The 26,398-nt window shown below is 34.1% G+C and overlaps 1 protein-coding gene across 4 annotated transcripts in view; it reads right to left on the bottom strand.

Annotated features, from left to right (window-relative positions):
• LOC132302708 (protein PHYLLO, chloroplastic) overlaps positions 1 to 26,398 on the bottom strand; it is a 34,333-nt gene that overhangs the window by 4,726 nt on the left and 3,209 nt on the right. For 3 of the 4 annotated variants that reach the window (XM_059799632.1, XM_059799633.1, XM_059799635.1), the window contains 20 exons: positions 26,234 to 26,350; positions 25,289 to 25,390; positions 24,438 to 24,497; positions 24,224 to 24,292; positions 21,024 to 21,128; positions 20,760 to 20,954; positions 20,210 to 20,308; positions 16,500 to 17,066; positions 13,766 to 13,990; positions 10,803 to 11,102; positions 8,466 to 8,533; positions 6,778 to 6,936; positions 4,575 to 4,700; positions 4,342 to 4,473; positions 4,131 to 4,248; positions 2,306 to 2,461; positions 1,895 to 2,137; positions 1,539 to 1,706; positions 1,134 to 1,277; positions 51 to 524 (listed from right to left, as the gene is read on the bottom strand). In XM_059799632.1, the coding sequence (XP_059655615.1) occupies positions 51 to 524; positions 1,134 to 1,277; positions 1,539 to 1,706; positions 1,895 to 2,137; positions 2,306 to 2,461; positions 4,131 to 4,248; positions 4,342 to 4,473; positions 4,575 to 4,700; positions 6,778 to 6,936; positions 8,466 to 8,533; positions 10,803 to 11,102; positions 13,766 to 13,990; positions 16,500 to 17,066; positions 20,210 to 20,308; positions 20,760 to 20,954; positions 21,024 to 21,128; positions 24,224 to 24,292; positions 24,438 to 24,497; positions 25,289 to 25,390; positions 26,234 to 26,350 (3,627 nt within the window). Of the gene's footprint in view, positions 1 to 50; positions 525 to 1,133; positions 1,278 to 1,538; positions 1,707 to 1,894; positions 2,138 to 2,305; positions 2,462 to 4,130; positions 4,249 to 4,341; positions 4,474 to 4,574; positions 4,701 to 6,777; positions 6,937 to 8,465; positions 8,534 to 10,802; positions 11,103 to 13,765; positions 13,991 to 16,499; positions 17,067 to 20,209; positions 20,309 to 20,759; positions 20,955 to 21,023; positions 21,129 to 24,223; positions 24,293 to 24,421; positions 24,498 to 25,288; positions 25,397 to 26,233; positions 26,351 to 26,398 lie in introns of those variants that run through there. The other variant, XM_059799634.1, reaches the window with a different exon arrangement.

The raw sequence follows: 26,398 nt of genomic DNA, 5'->3' as shown, positions 1-26,398 counted from the left end.
AAACACAAAATAATAGAAGTTTGTGTATATTGAACAATTTTATCACTTACATCAATACTTGGTCCAATCTCTTGCACATTGACAGAAAAGGAGAAACCATTGGAAGCAACTTTTAACTGGTATTTATGAACTTGTTCTCCAGTAACAGTTCGAAGGATGGCATTTGCATTGCGGTTCAGTTGAAATTTCCTCAAGAGTTTATCAGCATCAAGAACAGATGCTTCAACGAAGCCACCATGGGGACTACGACTAATATTTAGAGGTTCAGTGGTTAAGTCTTCCTTAAGCCACCTGTAAGTTCCAAGACCATGTGCTATAGGTGGATAGGAACCCTGTTCCTTATTCATGATCCTACATATATCAGTGTTCTGGAGCTCAAGAAAAGTTGAGAATTGAATATAAGTTGACAAACTTAGCCCACTTTCAAATGCAGCACTGACAACAGCCATCTTCCCCTGCTGCTGGGCCCATCGTGCAATTAGTGCAGCATTTTCAAAGCCACCGACAACACTTGGTTTGATAACCTGAAAGGAACAATTTAACCAACCAGTTAGGTTAATTCCAACTAATTATTAGCAGAAGACCTTAAAGCTCTATTAACAAATTCAAAAGAATGAAACAATGATGTCACAAGACAAAGTTGAGCTTGAGATTAAAGCCACAGAAGCTTAATTTTTCAGCAAAAATAACAATATCGGTAATAATATTAATAGTAATAAGAACAATTGAAATTCTAGGCATCCCATAACGACAAAACTACAGACTGCTATCATACTATAAGGGAGTTAAGTTATAATGGGTTGAATTGTTGTACTATCAAATTCTATCTTGTCCTGATATGCAAGAAACAAAGCCCATAGTTAGCACTCTAGTCTCCACAACAAGTGAATAATCTAAAAGAAATCTCCAACGAGAAGACTGATGGGAAACTTTTGCTTGCATTTCTGGCCATGTATTTGGGCTAATTTCTGGTCTAGAAAATGTTTTAGATGGGGCTCAAACCCTACAAATTGGTACTAAAAAGCATACCTACCCAACAAGATCTGTACTACAAGAAGAATTGTTAATCACCAGACCAAACCACACATTATGTTCCCTGATAAAATAAAAAATGGAAGTGCACTTCTACTTACAACAGCAACTATTCCAGAGTGTGTGAACTTTGCAAGCATTTCATACGGGTTTTCTTGAATGTTGTCAATAGTTTCGTCCAGTGCTACAGGTAAGCCAGTATCTTCACAGAAGTTAATTATATCATCTTCAACCTCAACAGGTTCCTGAAATAACAGAGTTATATGAGACAGTAACTTAATGAGAAATCCATGAAAATTATTGACTACTGTTTAAATAAAAAAACAGTTAAGGAACATTAACCTCAATTAACAGGACAACAAAAATGAACAGCTCATCTAGCATTATGTAACTTTCCACCGAAATAATTCCAATAATCACTAAACAGTTCGTATCAGAAGAATCTGTAAACAATTAAACATTACAAGAGGTAGAATAGGAATATCCATCAATTTCCATGAGTATACCTCAATATACTGCAGGTCACAGTTTCTAACAGAAGAGCCAAATTGAATAGCTTCTTCATACGTCCACTTCTGATTTGCATCCACGCGGAGTTTAATATGGTGACCTACCTTCTTTCTTACTTCTTGTATAACCATAGCATCTTCAATGGGATCTTCACGGCGTGCTACCTGTTAATACAAAATTTGTTAGTTAGCCACCTAAGATTTCATAAATCTGTGCCTTTTGGATCATTGTTTGAACTAATTGTGTGAACCAGAATTAATTACATTACGTATTTTCAGATATAATACTGACTTGTAAAACTACAGAGGAGAGAATTATTTCCAAAAATATGATCTAGGATAAATGTTCTCACTTTTAGCTTTAGTGTAGTAAACCCTTCTTCAACAAGTTTGGCGGCAACAAAGGCTACCTCACTGGGAGACCCATTTGAATCAATAAGGGCACAAATCTGAACATTTAATGATCTTTCAGAAACTTCTTCTTTAACTGACAGGGGATGAAGTACATCCAATAAACTGGAACCGCAGCTTGCTGCTATGGCATTGAGGATGGCCATTTCTAGACCACATCTGACACTAGGGAAGATTGAACCTGGCTATATTTCAAAGAATTAACTTAACATTTTAAATTTTCACTCCATTACAAGCAAAATTGAGAAGATACAAGAAGTACCAAATTTTTCCTTTTCCTCATTTTTTACTGGGTAATGTAAAAGCTAGGTATATTGATATCATATTTGAGGATTGAAGATGCATGGACCTACCAAGATTCCTAAGCTATTCCATAACCATGAAGAAAATGAACTCTTTAGCTGAGTAAGTGAGTAACTAATCTTAGCTCCGTCAATTATATGAATAAAAAAACGAAGTTGCTGTTCAACATCAAACAGAGTCTCTTTCTGGATCTCAAGAGGTGCAACCTGTTCAAGATATGGAAAGAACAATTTTATCAATTATTTATATATACAAAAAAGAAAAGAATGTAGAAGAAAGATAAACATAATGTAATGATCAGAAAAGAAACTAAGGAAACAACGGGAAGGAAGTGACAAGAAATACAAAAGAATATGGGAAGCAAAAAGCAGTGGTTGACAAATTATTTTGACAAACACCATATGAATTGTTTGGTAGTGCACAAGTAATATATAATATTTTCTTCCTTCCAGGTAGGAGAGAATTCAAATGGCATGCCTTCTATTACCAGTTACCACACTGATGTATATGAAAATCCCTCCTTCCATCTCTCTCATTTAAATGAGGAAGTTCAGTGTGCAAAGGACTATAGTCACATGTCATCCCAAAAGACGAAGCATTTGCCTGTTATGAAACTAGGGAAATCCACTATTCTAACAAAAGTAAAACTCACAAGTCACATTGGAAAAGAACCCTGTGAATCACAATATACAAGCCACCTTCAACTGAATAAGTGGCTGACAATCATATTGACAAATGACTACGGAAAGAAATTTGTTATAATAAAATTTCATAATCAAGTCAGTGTTCTCAGCATGTACTCCAAATGATGAATAAAAACACCATCTGGCTCTGCAACTGCCTATTTCAAAGGCTTTTCATTCTTGTCTGACCTCATTATTGTACAAGGAGCTCTATACTAGAATGAGAGAATAAAACCTTTAGAATGCAGAGCTAGGGGTTTAAATAAGAGCATTCAATGGGAGTACTATTAGAAACCTTTAGAATGCAGAGCCTTGGTAATCTCAGAAGATCAATATATCTATAGAAACAATGGTAGTACTCTTAGAATAAATAAGAGCATTTCAACACATAAAGTACAACATTTCTTCTGTTATACTTAAATGTCACATTAAAATTGCATTGAATTGAGCACCATAATCTCTCATTAGGGTTTCCAATTCAAAACACAAAAGGATATTAACTTTTGAACTCCCACATCAATGGAGATCAAAATATTTTAATCATAACAAAAAATATATACTATTTTCTTTTTCTTGTGAGATACAGCCCAAAATCATATCAAGTGTGTTCCTGCAGATCCTGAACTGATTGCATATCATGAGCTTATCTTGCTTCTTATATCATGCCAAAAAACTTCTAGTCATATGACTCAACAATGTAAGATACTTTTTTTTTATATATAGGTGACACTGTAAGACACACTTGAAAAGGCTTAAGATACAAGATAAGACTTTAAATTGGGCTAAAAATCCTCTTGATCCATCAGTAGACAACTGAATTTAATAAAAACCATGAAAGCCAAATCATTGATAGATTTATGGCATGTAAATTGTGTGTAATCTACTTATTTTACAATGCAAGGTGAAAACTCCAAACTCGGATTACTTGGATTTTTCCATCAGAATATATGATACAACTCACTCAACAAATTCTATGATTACACTCTAATTAAAGGCATTACAATTTGAAACTTAATGGTAAACAGATGCATATCAACAAAACAGAAAATCACTAGACATCGATTTTGCTGGTTATTACAATCTACAAGTAGAGAACCTCCATTTTCTTTTCTTTTTTTTTCCTCTCAGCAACAAAGAATACAAGTAAATTGGGGGGGGGGGGGGGGGGGGGGGTCATCAATCCTGTACTAACCTCACCAAACCCAACATTTCCATCTTCAAGAATCAGAGTTATAATGAAACCTTCTTTATAGAACCCCGTAGAGTCACAATTGACAGAAGTAGAAGTGGGTGGAGCACAGAGTTGAATTCTGTCGCAACAACAATTTGAATATTAAATATTTCTTGAATCTAGCAATATGATTATGAGATCTATAAAACATAACCCATGATACTAAACTTACCTATAAAAAGAGTACTCCATCTTACAAATTTTGCAAAAAGGGAACCCATATAGGATAGAATCTGCAGTTGAAAGCCTTGAAAGGATGCTCAGAGCATGATCTGCTGCTTGACATGCAAATTTTCTCAAATAACTGAGAATTGGGAGACGAGGTGTTACCATGTTAGTGAACAAGGTAGGTGAAAAGATGTTAACCTAGAAGTGATGTTTCAAGAAGCAACTGAAACTGACTACCTGTGGAAGGTGGCATTGGCTTCAATGCAGCTCTCAACTTCTATGACACAATCAACTTCTTCCTGTTGAGATGTGAATAAAGCATGATGGAGTTCCTTTTTTGTCTGTGCATGTACATGCCTCACACTGTACATTAAGAATTTTTTTAATCAAAGAAGAAACTATCAATTCAATATGGTAGCAAACGGTGAGAAAATGAGAATGATGAACTATGTATATAAATTCACTAACTCCACTTGCTTAGTTGACAATTTTGCAAATCAACTTGCCATTCCCGGAATTATTAGAGCAAAACTAAGAGAATAAAATACCAGGCTATGACTAACAACGTTGATGAATATGTTAGATTGTTTGCTTTCAACAAATCAACTTCAATCCAGATTAAAAATGGTACAATCAAGACTGTTCATGTTAATGAAACAATGAAGTCTTTCCATTTTTTTTTTCTGAGTTAATTTTCTGAAAGAACTCCCCTTTCTTTTTTTGCTTCTTTTTTAGTGCTGTTTGTTATTTCTTTAATTCTAATAAAAGAAATACAATGCAACGTTTGAAACAACTAGTCCTAGAAGAGAACATTTAACTTGAGCATTCATTGGCATTTCTTGACTTAAACAGAACTATTCCTCCCTGATGGGTGCTAATTTAATAAATTCATGGAGCAAGCAAGATGCCTCTGATGAATTAGCACGCTTAGGTATCCAAATCATAAAAATCTTATTGGGTTTAAGAACATTTATAATAAATTAATATACTAGGTACAGTACTGAGACAAGTATGAAAGTGTTCCCCTCATTCATAAAATGTCATCAAAACTAATAACAAATAATCTCCTGAAGTAGATATCATCTTCAAAATCAAATCCTACAAAAAATATGACTGACAATAGAAGGACTTTGACAAAACCTCTGCAAGGCCCAAAGAATCTGATGTCAACTAAGCATTGAAAATATAAGAAGTGGGAATGAGGTTCTTAGAATGGTGGCATCTCATATTCTCATTACACTGACAAGGTCGTAAAATCCACAATCATTCTAATTGAAACTACGCTACTAACCTTATGATGCTAATGTGAAATTGAATAAATAACATAAGAAAATTGTAATCACAAATTGGATCTGCATGAGCTATTTGTTGCTTAATTTAAAATTTGTTCTCTACAATGCTAAATAAATTTGAAAAGTTGAGTGAAAGAACTAGATATCTAAGAGAGAAATAGAAACTAATTCTCATACAGACGGAAATGTCTTGTAAAAATGACAAATTACAGCATCCATTATCAAAAAATTCCATGTGTAGCAAAAATGTTGTGAGTGATAAGAAATTAAGGACCAGAAACAAAAATGGGATACTTCCACTGTGGCTTGTGCTGAAATTTCCAAGGAATTCAATTAACATTAATACCACACACCATAATGAAGTTAACAATGCATCCTTAGCATTAGGAAAAATGGCTCTAAGGAATAATAACAAAATAGAACATTATAACAGGAGAATACTTCTGCAGTCTCGACTCCCAATGCAATGTCACCAAACAGATTTTTTAAGTAAAGTGCATTATGGCCCAGGTTTTTCTTTATCTAGATTTGGAAAATATTCAATCTTCGTTAGTTGAGTATGTGGCTAGAATACGAAATAGAAAAAACAGAAATCGGAATCAATAAGCAACCAGTCCTGTTTATTGCATATTCTAGAGGAGCCAGCCAATTAGAATGTTTAGAGATGATATATAAATAGAGGAGCCAGCCAATTAGCATGTCTCTCTCATTTCCTCATTCCTTCTGTTTATGCACCACGTACTCTTAGCCTTAAAAGTTTAAACGAAATTGTCTTGAACAAATTCTAAACTAATTTGTAAATATAATTTTAACTAAAATAAACTATTATTTCCTATACTTGGCAGTTTACATAAGGGATCATGGCCTGATAAATAACTCATAGGTCTCAGTCTAGATATGATATCGTAGTCCAAAAATGGAAAGTTTTTACACCATGTCAACTTCTATGGGTTTACATGAGATTGCATTCATTTCACTATTGAATATAAATATTTTATAGTAGTAGTGCATAACTAATATTGGAAAGCAAGAAGCTTAGCGGAAAAATATGAACAGTAACATTATACTTTAACTGATGACTAATGATTATTAAGCTGAAAAGAACCAAATATATTATAGATATAATAAACACATGTTCAGAATCTTACCCATGTGCTCCACATAAGTTCTGGACTGAAACAGTATGAGACGTGTAGAAATACTGATTCAATATTCTTTGTTCAATTCTATCTGCAATGGGAAGGAGACTGAAGATTGCACCACCATGATTGTTTATCACAATTATTGTCATTGGTTTCCGCAATATCCTTCAAACAAAACACATTATATAAAACAGTTGAAGAGAAGGTGTGTCATGCACCTTCTGTTATTGAACGAATGTACAGAACACTGCAAAACAGTCTTCATGTAAATTATAGAAATCAGAAATGGAAATCATGCGGCTAATATTATAATTGACTACCTATACCATGTATGACAAGGAAGCTAAGAATTTACAGTAATTATGCATGATTGAAATCATGCTAATCCGGCTATGAAAAGAATCTCAAAAAGAATGCAAAACAATTCAAGAACTACAATTTTTCTCTGTACTCTTTCTTTTCCTTTTACTATTTTTTTGGTGGTGGTGGGATGGGTTGTTGTGGGGGGGTGGGTGTGGGGGGGAGGGACCAACAGAATGTCTGAGTTCAAGGTTGTTATTTAGATTTTTTTAATTTTATTTTTTTCCCTTAATCATTTGGTTAAATTATGAAGATTATTAAGTATACCTACAATCAATTTGGTTATTTCATATACAAAAAACTTCTCTTCGTACAAGAGGGAAATAAGTTCAAAATAAAAATGGTATACAATAAAATGATATACTTTTGCTTGAAAAGTGAAAAATGTTTTTAAAAGAAAGGGCAAGGTCAAGCAGTAGAAAATAAAGAAAATGGCCAATGGCCCTGATCACAAAATGTTAGCTAAAATAAGAGGCCCACTGAATATTTAACAACAAACAACATAAAAGGCCTAAAGCCAGTGCTAGTGTCCTGTGAGGTGCTGGGAGGGGAATCAGGCCTCAGCATTATTTTGCATAAAGTGGCCCCTTTCACACTCGAATCCACGTTCTTACACTTAACAAACCAAACTTTTACCATTACACCAAACAAAAACCCCTTCACAACAAAGAGTATATGTACCAAAACTATTACTTGTTTTTTGAATGCATTTTTGCTAGATCTACGTGGATGTGGTTTGCAGCTGTTTTCAATTGGAATTGGACTATCAGTTCTCTTGCTGAGTTGCTGCAATGGAGTGAACAAAAATCTGAATCATCTAAAGTATTTGCTATGTTGTTCGCTACATCCATTTGCAGTTTGGAGAGAAAGAAATCTCAGAATGCACCAAGATTATAGGAGAGAGGCTGAGGAGGTTTCTAGGACTGGTTTTTGAGATTATGGGTATGGTTTCCATTAATTCTCTTGAAAATCTTTGCCATCACATTTCTTAAGGTTGTTTTGTCTTAGTTTAAGACTCATTTTTTGTCTTGTATTTCTTTGTTTCCAAGTGTATTGGAAAGGGTCTTTTTCAGTATTCTTTTCCTAGTTATAATCAGTGGGGGTATGCCTCCACTTTTCCATTGTACTGAAGGCTTATTTTTGTTAATGGAAATCATCACATTTATGAAAAATAAAAAATAAAATAAATAAATAAGGTTCTGTTTGCCAAGGCTATGTCTTTGTGCCTCAATGCATCAGTCCATGTAAGTATGCATATGAAGTTTCAAACTAAAAATATACCCACAGAAGCAATATAATGACCAAAAATGACAAAAAACAGACGGGATTTATACCTTTGTTTCAGAAGTGCCAATCCATTCGTATCATGTAAGAAAGAAACATCTCCAATCACACAAAGTACCTAAACAAAATCATAAAAGTACAAACCAGTGCAATGTCATCAAAAACTATGAACATTATTACGAAACATCAACTCTCTAAAGGAAAACAGCAGTCAGTTTAAAATTGGAAGAAATTCATTCATTGTTCTCAATAGAAGAAAGCTGATTACTCCAAATAGATATGAAAACCACATTGTCAAAAACTCTAACAGAAAATCAGATGAAATTTACAAGCCACAAACAAGTTACCAAATGTACATTAAGGAGAGTTATGGATTCCAAATTCAATATCAGTAATTTACTAATAAAGAAGTTCTTTTATGTCAATTCCACATTTCACTTCCATCACAAAATCAATGGCAACCTACCATCCATACAATCCATACTGTATATTTTGATCAATACTGCAATCCTATTGAACTCCTATGATGACATCTCTCTACTTCAGTTGTGACTCAAGCAGTTCTAGTGATTTTCTCCTTTTTCACAAAATAAAAATAGACCCAATTACTATAAGCTATTATGTTCACATCCTTGTCACAAAACATTAAGTGCAGTTCTAGTTAACTTAATATTCATTTTGAGGGAACTACTACCATATAAATTATTAAATCCTACTAAAACTAAAACAATTGATCAGATAAAAAAACTTTCAATATTTTCTTTCACTAAAATCAAAGATTGAGACTTGTTCCTTAGATAACATAAACTGAAGCCTTGAAAGTTTGAACCATGCTTAGTGTTGAAAGGGATTGGTTCTAATGGATATTTAAACTGAAAGATTGCTTAAAGATTAGTTCAATTTTCAATTCTGTGACCTATTTGGCTATATTCCTTTGATGGTTTATTGATAGCAAAGAATAGACTTAATCAAATTCAGAGGAGTTTTCTGAATTGGATGTAAAATAAGTTAAGTTTCACTGATGGAACATACAGCAGATTTTTGATGAAGCGGTTGGAAGAAACAAATAGTGAAAGCATGTTAAATGATGAAGAGGAGTACAGACATGTGGATCCAGAAACTTATGGTTGGTCCCTTCACACTTACCCAGCAGACTAAATTTCTCTCTAACCTGAGGACATTAATATATGACCATCCGAGAGAGCACGAAAAGGTTACGCAGCCCTTTAGTAAATTAGTCATGTTACAATTACTTTTGCGTTAGTTACTCAGTTTATTATTTATTTATTTTTGATAAGTAAAAAATGGAATAGTAATATTAGGGTCTTAGTCTTTCTAAAAGTCATGTGTTGAGATAGTGCTCTTTACTCCTATATAAATATTGCTAAAACCCATTGTACGAGCACCCTCCTCTCATTTTGTTATGAAGAGATCTTATTCAGTTCTACGGAAACCCTATAACTCTTTATATTTCCGTTTCCCATTCAAATGATAGTGCTCTACAGATGGTCCTACTTTATGTGCCAAGAAGTTATCAAAGTTAAAGCCTGTTTAAACAACATCATTGTCTTAATGTCCAAAAAAGTAAAAAAAAGAAATAAACTAGATTTATAGAGACCTATATCAGGAAATTCGGAAATATGTTCACCAACAACTTTTAGTAATATAACTTCAAACAAGAGATCTAAGTTAGATTTAAAATCAATTTGAAATAATAATAATAACTACTTGAAACTTATGATCAAAGTGGAATACCCACGTATCGAGAATCTTTGTTAAGATCTAAGGTTAGATATTGTAGATTTTGTTGTCTTGGAGGTCAAATATATAGTTATGCAGTCTTTCTGTAGCAGCTCAATGGCTCAATCCCAAAAGTAATACTACGGTATTAGAAAAAAAAAAATGGAAAACCAGCTTAAATGAGCTTAAATAATTACATATGTATATAACTGTCAGTTCTAATAGGACCGTCACCTTTTTCCTATACTGACTCAAGATCAAAACCGTTACATAATGACCAGTAAGTTACAGAACAGCCACTTGTATCAATGTCACATAGACATAGTTTACTGTCAACAAAGTACTCCAGTATTAAGTAAAGAGCCCTGGTGTCTGAGATAAGATGCAGGAGATATGGCCAATCATATTTCTAGTGTTTGATGCGATAAGAATTACAGAAGATTAACCATGTTATGCTGATTTCCTACATGTATCTTAAACACCAGGTATTAAATTTACCGGGCAAAAACCAATTCTTCTACTAATAAAGTACTAAACCTTTTTTTTTTTTCACAGAGAAGCATGATAAAGTCAGACTTTTAGAAACAAGAGAACCAGCAACTAACAATAAAAACTAACATAAAACAGTTAATCTAATAAGTACTCACTCGTTTGTTGCATCCTACTGAAAAACCAACAGCTGTGCTCAGCAAACCATCAATACCACTAGCTCCCCTATTCCCAGCCACCAGCATCCCTTTACATGGTAACTGTGAGCTTAACATTGTGGCACTACTAGGAGTAGATTTTGACCAGTTACATCCATACATGTCCGCATCACGTATTGCCATGCTGTTCCCAACAAAAATAGCAGTCTCAGAGCAAAGTGCTTCTGGAACTATATGCGCAACATAAGGTTCAGTCAAGGAGTATTGTGAATGAATTAGAAATGATATCTCCCAGGCAACCTACAAAATAGGAAAAGAGAAGTTACAAAAGAATGCTAAGAGAGAAAGTGCACAATATATGAATTGAAACCCTTTTTTTCTTGGAAGGTCAATTCAAACCCTTTACTCAAGAAAAATATCCAAAAATCAATATGGGTCTGAAACCGTCATAATAACAACCTGGAATTTAACTTTATTTTAAAAACACCCAATTAAATAAACCAACACAAAATGCAAGAGACGCCCTCTACTTAATAAATCTGATAGGGATCACGATGGGCCCAGACCCACGTGCCACAGTAGACTTGCACCTATGCCAACATAGGTGCAAGAGACAGATCTAGGGTTATCTTCTTTATCTTAGGGGTATTTCAAAAGAGACAGATTTAGGGTTATCTTCCTTGTCTTGGGGGTATTTCATGTCTTCTTTGTTTAATGGATTGGAATTAGATTAGTTTTCCATTTTATTTGTAGTAGTTATCTATATTTTTAGAATTATTTATTATTTATTTTGAGTTTTCCTATATATATTAGGCATCTGTGTAATGAGTTTATCATTGATATAATGGAATTGATAAACTACAAACACGTTTAACAATTCTATATTCTGCTTTCTTTCTTCTTCCCTATTTTCACCTATTCTTCTTTTTCTTCTTCTCTTCTCTTCTTTTCTTTAAATTTTTCTTCTCTTCTTCTCTTCTTCTCTCCTACATCAATTGGTATGAAAAATCATCTTTTCAACAATGGAGACAATTATGCTTCTTGTACTGGAATAAAGAAAAAAAATAAATAATAATGGAGCTCCTTCACGTTCTTCTAACTAGTGTCAAAAGACAAAATGTTGAGGCAAGATCAAGTGTTGAGGCGGAGTAAATAAGGTTGCTATAAAAGTTGCTAGTAATCTGGTGTTTCATGAGGGGACGAACATATTGAGGCAGATTTACATTATTGTGAGGGACTTAGTGATGAATAAAAAGATAGTCAATTCTATGTTCAATTAAGAGCTCAATTGAGAGAGATTATTACAAAGGCAATGCTTCTCTTCCTTTTTTCTCTTTTACAGCCATAATGCTCCCAATTGAGATGAACTGAACTTTAGATTTTCCAACAAGTGAGATCCACAATATGCGGCTAATAATCTTAGGACATCCATTTGTTCTAGACTCGTTAAAATATGTTAGCCAGTAAGTTTGCTAGCAATGAATAACAAGAATTATGACATGTGGAGATGCTTTTTAAGTTATATACTTATATGTGTCAACTGTCAAGTAGTTCACTCGCGAACCATAATGCTTTATAGGCTGCATGCACAGAAGTGATTCGTATTGTAGATAATAATTATAGGGTAAACACTGACCTCTCCTGAGGTTTGGACAAATTACATATGGAAAGAGCATTTGGCCTTCTATTACTTTGACCTCCCCTAAAAGTGTGAAATGCCTTTCATACCCTTATCGAATTTAATAATAGCTTAATAAAATAAAAATTTGTCAAACCAAAAGACTCTATTACCCTTTTATTTATTTATTTTCCCGTCTTGTAAAACACTATATCTTCTTCTTTTTTTTCCTAGTTGGGACTCACACACGCTGCCTCCACTGAGATTCGAATCCCTGACCTCCCTTTGGGAAGTAGGAGCCTTGTACCGCTAGGCCACAGGCCTGTTGGTTAAAAATAAAAAACACTATATTACCTACCTAATTTTTTATTTTTTTTATAAAAATAAAAAATAAAGAAAGAAACCTAATCAAACCCTAAGAAGAAACCTAATCAAATGCCATTAACCAAAAAAGAAATTTTGATTTTGCAAAATTCAATAATATAAAATTGGTATGAAAATTGATACTTTGCATTTCAATGGCATTTCATGGTATTTTTGTCATTTCATGTCAAAATATAAGGTTATTGAGGTCTTTTAATACAAGCAAAAGGCAACTTAGTCATTTTTGAATTTTTTATATCAACACGAGTGTCGTTGAGCACACACACCAAATCTCAAGAGAGGTCAAAGTAAAAAAGGTCAAACACTCTACCTGTGTGTAATTTGCCCAAACCTCAAGGGACTTCAGTGTAATTTACCCATAATTATATAATGACCACAACCAACTCATTAGTAGTTATATAAATATATTAATTTTAGGTAAGTGTTCTATGTGAAGATGTTTATCAACTAATGTTATTTTTTGATAAATAATAATGAATTAAAAAAGGCGTTCAAAAGGGGAAAGCGGTTTGTCTACTAATGTTGGAATTGATGAAGTGATCTTCTAGAGGTATCTGTAGCATCTACTCGAAATTATGTGAATCCACTTGATATCAACAGCATCGAACCTACTCAGTTTCTAATTGAGACCAAACAAAAAGGAAAAACTAAAATAAATAAAAAGACTTATTCCAGTCTTACAGCATCAACCAAATTTGATACCAGTCAAATTAGGATTTTCATTGTTTATTGGAGCTTTTTATAGCTGCACATTGAATGTTTGATCAGGCTTGGGTTGGCCTCAATCAAACAAACCAGACTTTGTGTTGGAACTCCGTCAAAATCTCCCCCAGATTTACCAAAATGGAAAATCAGGTTCATGTTAACATAGAGAAAAAATGAGGCTGGGTGGAAGAAGAGCATAGAATCATCAAAATAACAGTAGATACTAGGGAAAGCATCATATATGGAGAAGATATACCATCATATCCAAAGCTCGTAGAACATTACTCCATCTGCTGTCGATAGGTGGTATTACAGCTTTAAGTAAACAGTCAGTAAACTGAGTGATGGTACTCTGGATCCTATGAGTTACGATGTGTGAAGGATCATGACGATTTGGATGCTTGTCAACCATTATATATGAGAATGGAAAGCATTCTTCCAGCATCTGAGAAATTCGCTTGCTTGTTATCCTGCTCCCAATCTATTATAATGCAACATTTGAAGGTTATTGATAACATTTAAAGTATATATTACAAGACCAGCCAATTAAAAGGTGAACTAGATAGCAAGTCAAATGTTCTGGTTCAGTTACAAAGATTGCATTCCTAATCATATATAAAACCTAACCTTGAGACAGATGATTGGAAGAATTGAACCTTCCACGTCCTATATATAATTAACCGTCTAACGAATGGGGCTCCACCTCAGCTCCATTAAAAATTTAGTTTTGATATTTAAATTTTACAATCCATACCAGGTCAACCAAGTAACTGTGATTGAAGTGGCTGACTTTGATTTGGCAGCAGAAACAGGTCAAAAGTCCAATCTGGTTCTGAGAAGTATGGTTAAACAGTAATAGTAATATAAAGAGCATGAACCACCAAAAACTACTTATATTTACTCAACTTTCCAAGTGAAAGGTTGAGGGTTCAAGACCGAGGGAAAATTGTGGGTGTGGGTGTGGGTGTGGGTGTGGGTGTGGGTGTGTCATACTTGCCTTAAAAATAAAATAAAAAAAAGAAGTCAGGATGCTATTATTTAGGACAGAAGTTTCCACAGAGTGATGTCATGCCCATCAATCACTAATACTTTTAGAATGTTTAGATGTTACAATCCAAAACCTAAAAAATTTCTTCTCAATTACAAGGAAACAAAATGAGATGATACAAAGATAATTAACTGTCAAAACTGAGTTATTGTTATCCTTTCGTTTATGCTGTGTCATCTTCATCTCTTTACTCAACCCAACTAGTGAAATCCTAGGTAATAAAAATAAATGAAAAAATTAAAAGAACAGATCAAAGCCAAACCTCTTTCCAAATCGAACTAAAGTGTATGAAATGCATCCATATCAAAAGGCACTAAGCCATTGAACCATAGTCTTGTTCTCACATTTCTATTTCATTGTAGTAAGAAGTGAATTAAAATGACATTGATATATGAACTTAGCTTCACAGATCTAAATCAAAATAAAAGAAATTGGTTCAAATATCATAACTTTCTTAAAAAATTTGAAATATCTATCTAATAGCTTATACTTACTACAGAAAAGGTGTGGGGCATAAACTTTATCTCTTTATTATCAAATTTGAAACTTAACTAAATACTTAAACAGATCACCTGGTTTCCCAAATATATCCTATATGCAAGCATAAAAAATCAGACCAAGATTCATTTGAATAGTGCCTCTTAACAATCACTATGACCTTATTACATTTGAACAAGATAGCTCAATATTTGAAGTGCGTGTTAGATTTCTGAATGAAGTTCTCCCGTATTCATGCACTTTGAAATGCTTATTTTGAAGACCTGAAATTTTTTGTCAGGATGAGATTTTAACATAATTACTGAGAAGTTTATTCAGTCAGGAATGGCACTTAACCAGAAACACTTTGCAAAAGCAAGGAAAAAACATTTGGGAATTTAAGGGAAATGTTTCAGAAATGCAGGAATTGCTTCAGAAAATATGAAAACAGAATGTGCCAAATATGCACACAAAATGCTTTCATAAAACAGTTCGAGGAAGTACTGAGCAACTGATTAGCAAATGATTTGATGAGTTAAATAAATATGTTGTATCCTCTTTGAGAGCATAGGCTTTTAGGTAGCTGATTGTCCATATGGTATCAGGGCAGGCAAGGTTTCTTGCTCAAATCTTACCACCTACTTGATAGTTATAATACATACAAGTGTTTGGACAAACATTGAAGGGCATGTTGATGAGTTAAAATAATTTAACACTTTTTTGATAGCTTAAACTTGTAGAGCAGCTAATTGTTAAAACAGTCCATTCGTAATTAAGTCTTGGTTTCTTTTTATGTTCCTATAGATAGCATTAATTATTTCTCTAAAATTTTTATAATGGTATTTGGAGGAATTTTTAAAAAATCCCATTATTTGTGTGAAACTTTCTGATAAGCGTCCCCAGGTCTTCGGTTTCAAGTCCAAGTTGTTTTTGCACTTCATGTCTTTGTTCTTGCTCCAGTTATCCATGTTATTTCTTGCTTCCACCAACCATTTTGGTCTCAACGAATTTAAAGCACCAGTTAACCATATCATGAACATTATGAACTACACAACTTAAAGTGGACCTCTTAGTATCACATTTTTTTTCCAAATTGGTTATCTATGCCACCTTTTAGGTGGGGAAAAAATCTATCACCCAATAAAAATAAATAAATAAAAATGTAGGGTTTTGGGAGGGGTCCAAAGTTTTTTGCACGAAGTGTCTGTCCCATACTCAAACCTGCATTCTCACACTTGGCAGCCAAAGCTTTTATCGATATACCAGTTAGCCTCTTTATGTTACCATTTAGGTCCACCGAAAAAAGAATGAAAGAATTCAGTGTTCTAATTAATTTTGTGGCTGTTACAAACAAACTAAAAAAAAATATTTGAGCAGATCAACCATGACGTTTCCTTTTCCCTAATAATAGCATAGTATAACAACAACAACAATAATAATAATAACAGCATAGAAAAAGGTGTACCTGAACAATCACATCAGGTTGGGCCCAACTCCTGACAGAATTTGAGAGTAGAAAATGATCGAGATGATCAACAAATAAAAAGTTCTCTTCAATTTCCGAAAACGAAGCAAAGTACTTCCTCAGACTTAAGCCTGACAAGATGTCAGCTACAACTGGCCATGAAAGGTGTTTAGCCAGGAGAAGAGCTGCCCATATGTCATCCTCTGTATGGATTGCACCAATAAGTAAAAGCCCTCGATTCGCCTCTTGAATCACTTTTAGAACCTCTGCCATTTGACATTGAGAATCATCACATGTATATGAATGTTGCAATCGGAGATAATTCGTAAATGGTTCAGCACTTGACATCCAAAAGTCTAGTCCTTTTAAACAGCTCAACATCCATTTTCTTGGACTATTGTCTAATGGATCCCTAAAAGGACAGTTGATATGAACAGGACCATAAGGTGAAGAGGTTGCCCAATATACAGCAGAGTCAATTGTTGTAAGTACCATCCGGGCAGGAATATCAACAGTGGGTGCAGGTAGACCATAAAAGAACCTCACAAATGAACCAAAATGGTTGACCTAAATTACAAATTTCAAAGAAGTGATTCGCTGGAACACAAAATTAATTTCAGTAACTCACAATTATATCTACTTTAACACATAGTGGCACCATTTTAAAACCAGACTGTTCAGAGCATGCCAAAAGAAAGAGGGCAAACTGGGAATTTCATAACATGTTAGAACCACATGTAATCAAGTGTTCGATTAAGTGAAATCCAAGTTCCCTTATTTCAGTGGATCAATTTTATTAATGATCTATTACATTTTAGAAATCAAGGGTATCTTTGGTAATTTAACATTTCAAGCATGGGCTACATTGGAGGTCTATGGGTCTAATTTACTCGGTCTAATCATTTTATTAGATCCATAAGTTTTATTTTCAATATTTCAAAAATAGTTTTACTAGTTCAAGTTTGAAGTTTCTATTTTTATAGTCCTAATCCTCCTTGAAGGAAGAGAATTCCATAAGCTAATCTTTTATATCAATGGAGATATGAGCTCCAACAATTGAAATTGCGCAACCCATCAAGGATAAAGACTTGGGGATTCCAGGTGAGATTATTAGAATCTTCTCCTCTTTGATTCTCTGTGATTAGGTGAGATTATTAAAATCTTCTCCTCTTATTACATTTGGCCCTTCATTTCTTAATTTTATAAACCACAACTAGAGATGACCAAAACCAGATGCAGACCATATTTGCAGGTTGGTTCTACAAATTAGTAAATTACTTGAAAAATAAGAGCAACATCACTCAGGGCCAACAATGAGAAACAACTCTTCTACTCAGGAGAGTTGCATTTGATGGGTAGTGTGGAGCCTGATAGTTACTGTACACCAAGGCCCAACTCCGCGGATCCAACTTTTTTGGGGGTTATTTTGGTAATTTCCGCACTTGTTATGTTGCCCTAGTGCAAGGGTATTTATGCATTCGGAACTCTCTGTATCCACTGCTGTTTTTAATCATCATAGTGAAATCCCTGCAACCCTTGGATATAGCCCTGAATTTTGGGTAAACCAAGTAAAATCTATATGTTCTTGTTGTATGTGTGTTTGATCTCTTTCTTGTGTTTTCTGTTTGATTTCGTAACACGTTTAATTTGGAGGAAAAAGCACCCAAAAAAATTAAAGAAATAAAGAAAGATAGAAAGAAAAAAAAAAAACAAAACAAAACAAACAAAAAATTAGCAATCTAAAACTACCTACTTTTGGATTCTTATTTGTATTTGTAAATAACTTGTTGATAAAAATACCCAGACGAAATTTAGCACAACACACCAATGACATTATATTAAAAGAATCAAGATGCGTAAAAAACCTAAACACCAACTGACGATCACTAACCTTATTAGGACCTAGTGTTAGCAAATTTTCCTTAGTGTGTAGTTTTAATTTTTTAGGTTATTTTCAAAAGTTAGTTTAGTTAGTTAGAGTTAGAACTTACCTCCGATTCATGGATTTTAAAGACCAAATGAAATTGGAGATTAAGAAATAATGATGGTAAATTCCCCTCTTAAATTACTAACCTTCCTTCTATAGCCAGTTGTAGCAGAGACCTTTTAAGGTCTACAATAAAACTACCTTAACTACAGCTAGATTTCCTAAACAGCCGTCAGTTATATCTTAAATTCCTTCATTACCAAAACAGCAGACAGAAGTTCAGAAAAATTGTTGACCAAAATAACAGGTCCAAATCTAGCACACAACACCAATGACATTCAATGGAAAGAAGAAAGATTGTAAATACCCTAAAGTTCTAATAACCTTGTTAGGTTATTAGGACCTAGTGTTGGGAAAATTTTGTGATAGAAGCCGCAGCTTGTAATTTTAGTTCTCCTTGGTTTATTTTCAAAGTTTAGTCTAGTTAGTTAGGGTTGAAATTTAGCTTGGAGTGGTGGAATCTGAAGATAGAATTTGAAGGTTACTAACTCACATTTTATGGCCAGTTGTAGCCAAAACCTTTTATGATTTTAGCTGACACCTCTTGAATTAGCAACTCACCTTTTATGGCTAGCGGGAGCTACCCATTTTGTGTTATAATTGATAAATTTAAAAAAAGTGATTACAGGTAGTTGAGATTTTACAAGACCTATTCAGCCCTCTCTAGGTCTAGAATACATTCATACCGTAGGTTGATTTTCCTCCCTTCAAACCTAACTCAAAACTTCAAGCACAATTAGACGACAAAAATACCTATTTATAGAGCAACCAATAATTGGAAGCCTATTTTTGCCCCCACTCCAGTAGGCATTTGAGCCCCCATCAAAGTAATATAACATCAAGGTGGCATAGAAGGATTTAGGAGTGCACCTATCCCAGTGCAATCCCCAAATATAATATCACACAAAAAGTTCAATGTTCTATTGAGGACACTAGTTACAAGTAATTACTGGAGCAATATCGTCATTACAACACAATTTATAGTTTAGAACTTCAATGGAAAGTTTATTGTTTGAAGATGCACAAAATATAAATTCACACTTATGTTTCTTTTTTATGCTTGGAATTACAGTCTTAAGTCTGACATAAATTTCTCAACGAAATCCTAATGCTAAAGGCTAAAGTCCAAATCCTAGACCCTATAAACAGAAAATGTCAAAAAACCTAATCATAGAAGACGATGACCCGAAATTTTAAAATTTGAACCAAAATCCTTAATCTTAAAAGTTTAAACCAAAAATTTTAAAATATAAAGCTACGAAATATGTGAAGATTATATAATATCAGCAAGGGTTATCTAGGTTTTTTAATTTAGGATTGTTAATCACATACACCTGGCATGTCAAACAGCTTATTCACAATGCAATTCGCAATATTCATAAGAACTTTAGTGGACTTTGTCTTGTTTTTTAGAATTACTTAACAATGTCATGACAGCTAAAAATGATCATTAGATTCAAAATTCATCATATATTAGCAGTTTAAATCTTAATGTGAACCTTTTACTCATATGGTACCCATTAAATACCAAATTTTCTCTCAATGTTTTTTAATTAGTACTCATTTAAATTAACCATAAAGGAATTCAGTAAATTTCTAAGTAATAAATCAAATCTGAAGCAACGTTTGCCTCAAAATGCAAATCATTCTATCCTATAGTACAGTATAATATACCAAATAACTAGTGTAATTGTAACTTACAATGACATAAAAATCAATGTACCTGATTAATTGTTTGGTTTGCTCCAGTATCATGTAGCTCTGGAGGACGATCTGCTGTAAGTAAAAGAAGTGGAACAAAATCTTGACTAGCCTCGACAACCTGTACATTACCACTTAACAGTAATTGCAATGACTGATCAAAACTGAGCAAAATATGTCGTAAGCAAGTTTGGATTATCCACGAATATAATTTCGAAGGAGAAATAAAATGCGAAAGGGAGGAGCAAGTTTCCTCAAAGAGACGAGACTAGAGAACAAACTAAGATTAATGGCGTATAGGAAAGCAAAAGTATAAGCGGAATGAGACAAGGTTACCACAGTAACTGATAATCAGACCCGGTTTAATGTTAAAAATTATATATATGTATATATATATATATATATACATATACAAATATATATTTATATTGATCAAACTAAAACTTGGATTTAGGTCTAGCTACGCCTAAAAGAGATGTATAAAGATGGCATAAAAATTATCCAAAGAGTTCACAGGTTTTAAACTTCCATTTGCAGGTAAGAAATAAATCTGGATTAAAAACAAAACTCACAGCAGGAAGAAGATTTGAAACTGCAGTGCCTGATGATGTTATGACTATTGCTGGCTTATGAGAACCTCTTGCGTAACCAACGGCATGATATGCAAGTGAACGCTCATCAAAGCACACAATACAAGTTGTAAGGGGATGGCTAGAAGCAGCAATGGCAAGAGGAGATGATCTAGATCCTGGAGCTACACAAAAATACTAGATGAAGAATAAATCAGATGCATGTACATCAAAGAGATAAAATGGAACATCAACACTTAATCTCACCGTCAGACCAAGTCGAGAGCATTCTTCAACTATAAGTGACGCCCACAAAGTATTGATGTTGGCACTGTCTCGCACAGAGTAACTCATATCATTGGCATCATCCAGCTGATAGCAGAAAAGAGATGAAGTAAAAATGCCTAACCCAATTTTTTTCCATTCTAAAATAATATACAAAAATCACCAGAGGCCAGAAGCAACTAGAAGGCACTCATAATAAGGACTTTCATAGGAAGCGGCAATCTTTTAAGGAGGGGCAGGGCAGGTTAAAGAAGAAACCATTTTCCTTGTCAACCATTAAAATTTAACTAATCATGAAACCACAGGTACACAAAAAGCAGCAGTTTGGTAAAAATATAATCAATTATGAAGGATTTGTTACAGATGATTAGAAGAGAATTGCTTGAACTACTTGTAAGTTATTTCAACAATATTTGCATACTGTGTGGCAAGTCCTGAATCTGTCAGGACCTGCCCCACACTCTGCAGATATTGTCCGCTTTGCACCCTCTTGGTACTCTCAGATTTAAAACACGTCTACACGTATAGAAGGCATCCCCCTTATAAATGCCAGCAACTTCTCCCCCCACCCCCCCAAGGCAATGTGGGACGTCACACTATTACCTAATCACTCCATTTGTTCACCTCTATCCAAAATGGCTACTGGTCTAGGGGAAACATGGGCAATCAAATTCAAAACCATCCTATAAATTTGGAATTAAAATCCTAAAAGAACTAATAATTAACATAGAGAAGAAATAGAGGATTAAACTTTGTCTTTATCCTAGATTCACAAACTGTCTCAAACCAAATTAAATGTGAGTAAACGCAATCACAACCAGTAAATAAAGCCATAGTTGATTATACAAAACCAACACACAAAAATCAGACCAAAAGTATTTAGATCCAAGATATTCAATCCAAAATTTTATACCCAGCCGGGCAAGCCATGCCTTCAACCTCGAAAATCTGGAAATCTGCAAAGGTTAATTTGGCTTCAGTTGACAGACCTCTTTGCTCACGGTGTAAAGGAGCAGGTATTGTACCAATCATATTATCACATCCTTGAGAGAAAAAATCAATGATCTAGTTGCGTCACTCCTTCAAAGTATCTTCTGAGTTTTGACTTCTAGGATCACCTAAATGGAGATCAAATTAGTGTGTGCTAACAAAGAAGGCAATATTCCACTGTCATTTGATAGAGGTCGCCATCTCCCTCTGTGTTGGGTGGTGTAGCCAAGGAATCCACCCTAGTAAGCTCTGCGCATTAACCGCCGACAGTGGACTGACCGACACGAACGCAAGTTTTAAGTACAAAGCTGAAGCCCTCCCTAACACCAATTGGTTTTAGGAGAAATGGTGGAAGCTGGGACCAACAAGTGGTATCAGAGCCAAGGTCCCGTGTTCAAGTCGCCAAGGGTGGTTCCTTGGAGGGAGGATTGTTCGCTGGTGTAGCCAAGGAATCCACCCTAGTAAGGTCTGCAGACTAGCCGCTAACAGTGGAGTGACCGCCATGAACAGAAGTTTAAGTACAAAGCTGAAGCCCTCCTTAACACCAATTGGTTTTATGAGAAATGATGGAAGCTGGGACCAACACCTCTTTTTATGACTTCATTAGACCGGTTCTTAGTGCAATGATTCCCAGCTTAATTTGCTTTACTTTACCATTTTCTGTTTTTTTTCCTTGTTCTTTTCTCTTTGTTATCTGAGAGATGACTTCCACCACTTCTAAAGATTTACCTTCATCCCCATTTACAATTTTTCATCTTTGATAAAATAATATATATTTACATAAATAAATACAGGCAAAGGTTACTAATATAAGAAAAGCTTTAAGTTCTGATCAAGTATCGAAGATAACAATGGTTAATGATTGACCACTGTATGGGTAGACTACAACTTAAGTTCAATAATTTGACTCCTTATTGAGCTAAAGCAGGTCCTCACCCATCTACTCACAATGAAAGCAACTGCAGAGGATTCTTGGAGGTTACACGAATAACATTTTATAACTTTGATGTCAAATAATAGTAAAAAGAAGGATTACCAAACCATATAGGTCCCAGTGATTTCTCTTGAATTGTAATAGAAGAGATACATGATTTCTCTAGACTCTTAGAGTTATATTAGAAGATGTACACTTTTTATAAAAGGTTTTACTTGTCCTTGGGAAGAAAAAGACAAATCAAATAATGATTCCTAAAAAAATTTAAGCAATTTTGCTTAAGCTGTTGTGGTAGAATGGAAAGGTACTGGCATTGCATCTAAAAAGAAGGTGTGGAGTTAAGGAGATGATTTTTATTGCTAACAATCAAAAAAAATATCCATTTCATTATTCATAGAATTCATTTGTACATACGAGCAGAAATAAGCGTGATCATGACAGAAAGTGTGGATTTCGATGTAATAAGTGAAAAATATAATTATATACTGCATTTAGAATACTCTTGATGAGTGTTGAAGCCTAACCAATATAAAAAAGGGTGGGTACAGCTGTTGATGGACAAACTATGAAATCGTTAGAATATATCAATGAACCAATGATTGGGTAATAACTATGCAGTGAAGCAAAAAAAACATGTCCTCTAATTAGATGGACAAGGGACTAGATGAGAACAGAAAGGCAATATGCCACCTTCTCATGAACTTAACTAAAGGCAACCAAATAATTTTGCAAACATTATGAACACAAGACCCACAGGAACCATGTGAGGAAAACATAGCATACCATCCACAAAAGGAGCCAACTTGGACAATAATTTTAAGGGCTAAAGCACCCAAATTTAGAACAGATCTTAAAGATCCATAGGTAATAAAGGGAAAATCAATTCAAATAAAGGACATATCAAAGATGTGCAAAGTTTCTCCATGCTCTTCGAAGTGAGTTGTGTAATTCAAGAAGAACAGTGCCATGCACAAAGGAGAAATAGTGTGCAAAAACTTGACCATTTTTATATAGCAAATAAGGGAAAATGCATTATACCTGTTGGTAGTGCTTTTGCTACGAGAAATTGTAACTATGATTGCTGCTCATACAGACTTTCTTTGCTACATATAGCAATGGTGCTAAAGAGAATGCACACAGGAATGCTATTAAGAACATAAATTTGCTATGTAGTCTAATCCTAATATCATGTAGTTATATTAAGAAAAACATATCAGAATATATAATCTTTAGGTTACTAACATAAGAATTTCCATACCATGCTATTGGCAATAGCCATTGTAGGCGAAAGCCTGACAAAGAACTGACAGGAAATTGAAGCCTCTTTCTACAGGAAAAGCAGGCATTATCAACAGTCAGCTTTCAAAGAATTTCACATCAAGCTTTCGCAAAACTCATAAGGAGCTCCATATTAAAGAGAAACTAGAAGTTAAATTTTTGAAGGATGAATTATTACCAGGATAAGGCAATACCAGTTTGAAAGAGTCAGCCTCAAGGTCCCTTCCACCCAGTGAGAAAGCATTAATACACACCTACAAAATCATGCCGCTCAATGACAGAACATGAAAGAGTGAACACATAAATGAACTGATATTCCTAACAAAATTCCAACTAGTCTCAAATTTCAGGAGCTCTCAAATGCATTACAGTAGTATCGTTGGATTAAGTCTTCCAACCACTATAAAACATCCAATTTGAAAGTCAATTTAGTGCCGAACCAGACAACAGTATATAACAAGTGAATGTGGCGCCGACCCTGCAAACAACAAATTAACATCATCATCATCCTTACCTTAATCCCATATGAACAGAGTCGGCCACATGAATTCTCTTTCTCCATTCTTTTCTATTACATATCATCTCACTTATTACTCAACTTTTTAAAATCATTTCTAATAATTTCATCCCATGTTAAATTTGGTCACCCTCTATCTCTTACATTCTATGCAAATTAGTCTTCATCTTCTTACTGGTGCATCTATAGGTCCTCTGTGTCTATGTCCATACTACCCAAGTCTATTTTCTCTTATCTAGTCACAAATGAACGACAATCCTAATTTTTCCCTCACACTTTCATTAGTGACCCTATCTCTTCTAGTCACTTCAACTCAATTCCGTTACATGAATGTGAGATACAAAGGCAAATTTACCAAAATGAAGTTATAAAGCAACCTAATCAAACTATGGCTATTGTAAGGATAAGAAAAGTATGAAATATTCAAAGAAAAAAAACAGACAAAAGAGGTGAAAGAAATCCAGGCAACCAAAAAGAATTTGGACATATAAATCACTTTAGAGTACGAGTTTAAGAGTTGATTTATACCATTTGGGACTTTTCATCCTCTACTACATTGAACTTTTTGAGAGCAGATCTGATGCACTTATTGTGGCACTTCTCTGTGTTGTTCCAAAAATTACGCTTAACCTGAGAAGAAAAGGTACGGTATGACGAGTGCACAAAACAACTACATTACATGGACTCAGGTAAATATGTCTCAACATTACCTTATCAAATCCAAGGAACATGAAGAAACGAGAAACATGAAGTGAACTTTATGTAAAATTACATAATAATTTGAATTACTGAATTTATGGCAATCGAAGTGTCGAGACACATATCTCATAGCCATATCTAATAGGTACTTTGCGCATTTTTTGAAAGTCCACATTAACATAGCAGAACAAAAGAGAAATTAAAAATACCATAGCCACATCTTTGAATATAAAATTAAATCAATTAAATAGGATAAAATTACAGAATACACAGTTTTGTTTGCTTTATTTTCTTTTTTCTGGAATTTCTGTAGCTTAGAGACAAAAATATATAAAAATAAAGAACAAAAAAGAGTATGGGCGGGAAAAGATTAAAACTTCGCTTCCAGAATACATTTGGATCACCCATAATGTTTACACATTTAGCAGAACTTTAAAGACATTTGAACATTCTTCGTATAGAATTGTCAGAATCCAAATATTAGCTTGAAAAAACAAATTTTAGAGATAAGACAAGGAATTCTTGCAACTAAAAATATTGGCAATTATTCAAACAATACAAAATGTTCCCAGCAGATCGAATATATAACAATTTTGAGGCGAATGTTGATTTGCCCCCTATTTTTTCTTTATATTCCAAAAAATTTAATTCAGGACAAATACTGCATTCTGAAATACCAGAATCTCCAGTCTCATATCCTATATGATATGCAAACCAAAGAGAAAAATTGGAAAGCAAGACATTGGCAGGTAAGAAATTAGAACCTCGAAGTACCTGGGAGAGAGATATATGGTAAGATTCAACGGCACTTTCAAACGTACAGAGGGAAGAGTCAATCCATGCCAGTGTTGCAGCTAAAATAGAAATATCTTCAAACTCATCTAACTCAATCTGTCAAAATAATATTTTCGTTTCAAAAGTATACACATGTGCAGTGCA

This window comes from Cornus florida, unplaced genomic scaffold (genome assembly GCF_030987335.1).
Source record: "Cornus florida cultivar Cherokee Brave unplaced genomic scaffold, ASM3098733v1 CherokeeBrave_3.0.0_Hap2_Chr04, whole genome shotgun sequence".
Lineage (NCBI taxonomy): Eukaryota > Viridiplantae > Streptophyta > Magnoliopsida > Cornales > Cornaceae > Cornus > Cornus florida.
The sequence above is the reverse complement of the archived record's forward strand: the minus strand, read 5'-3'. Positions and strand labels throughout refer to the sequence as shown.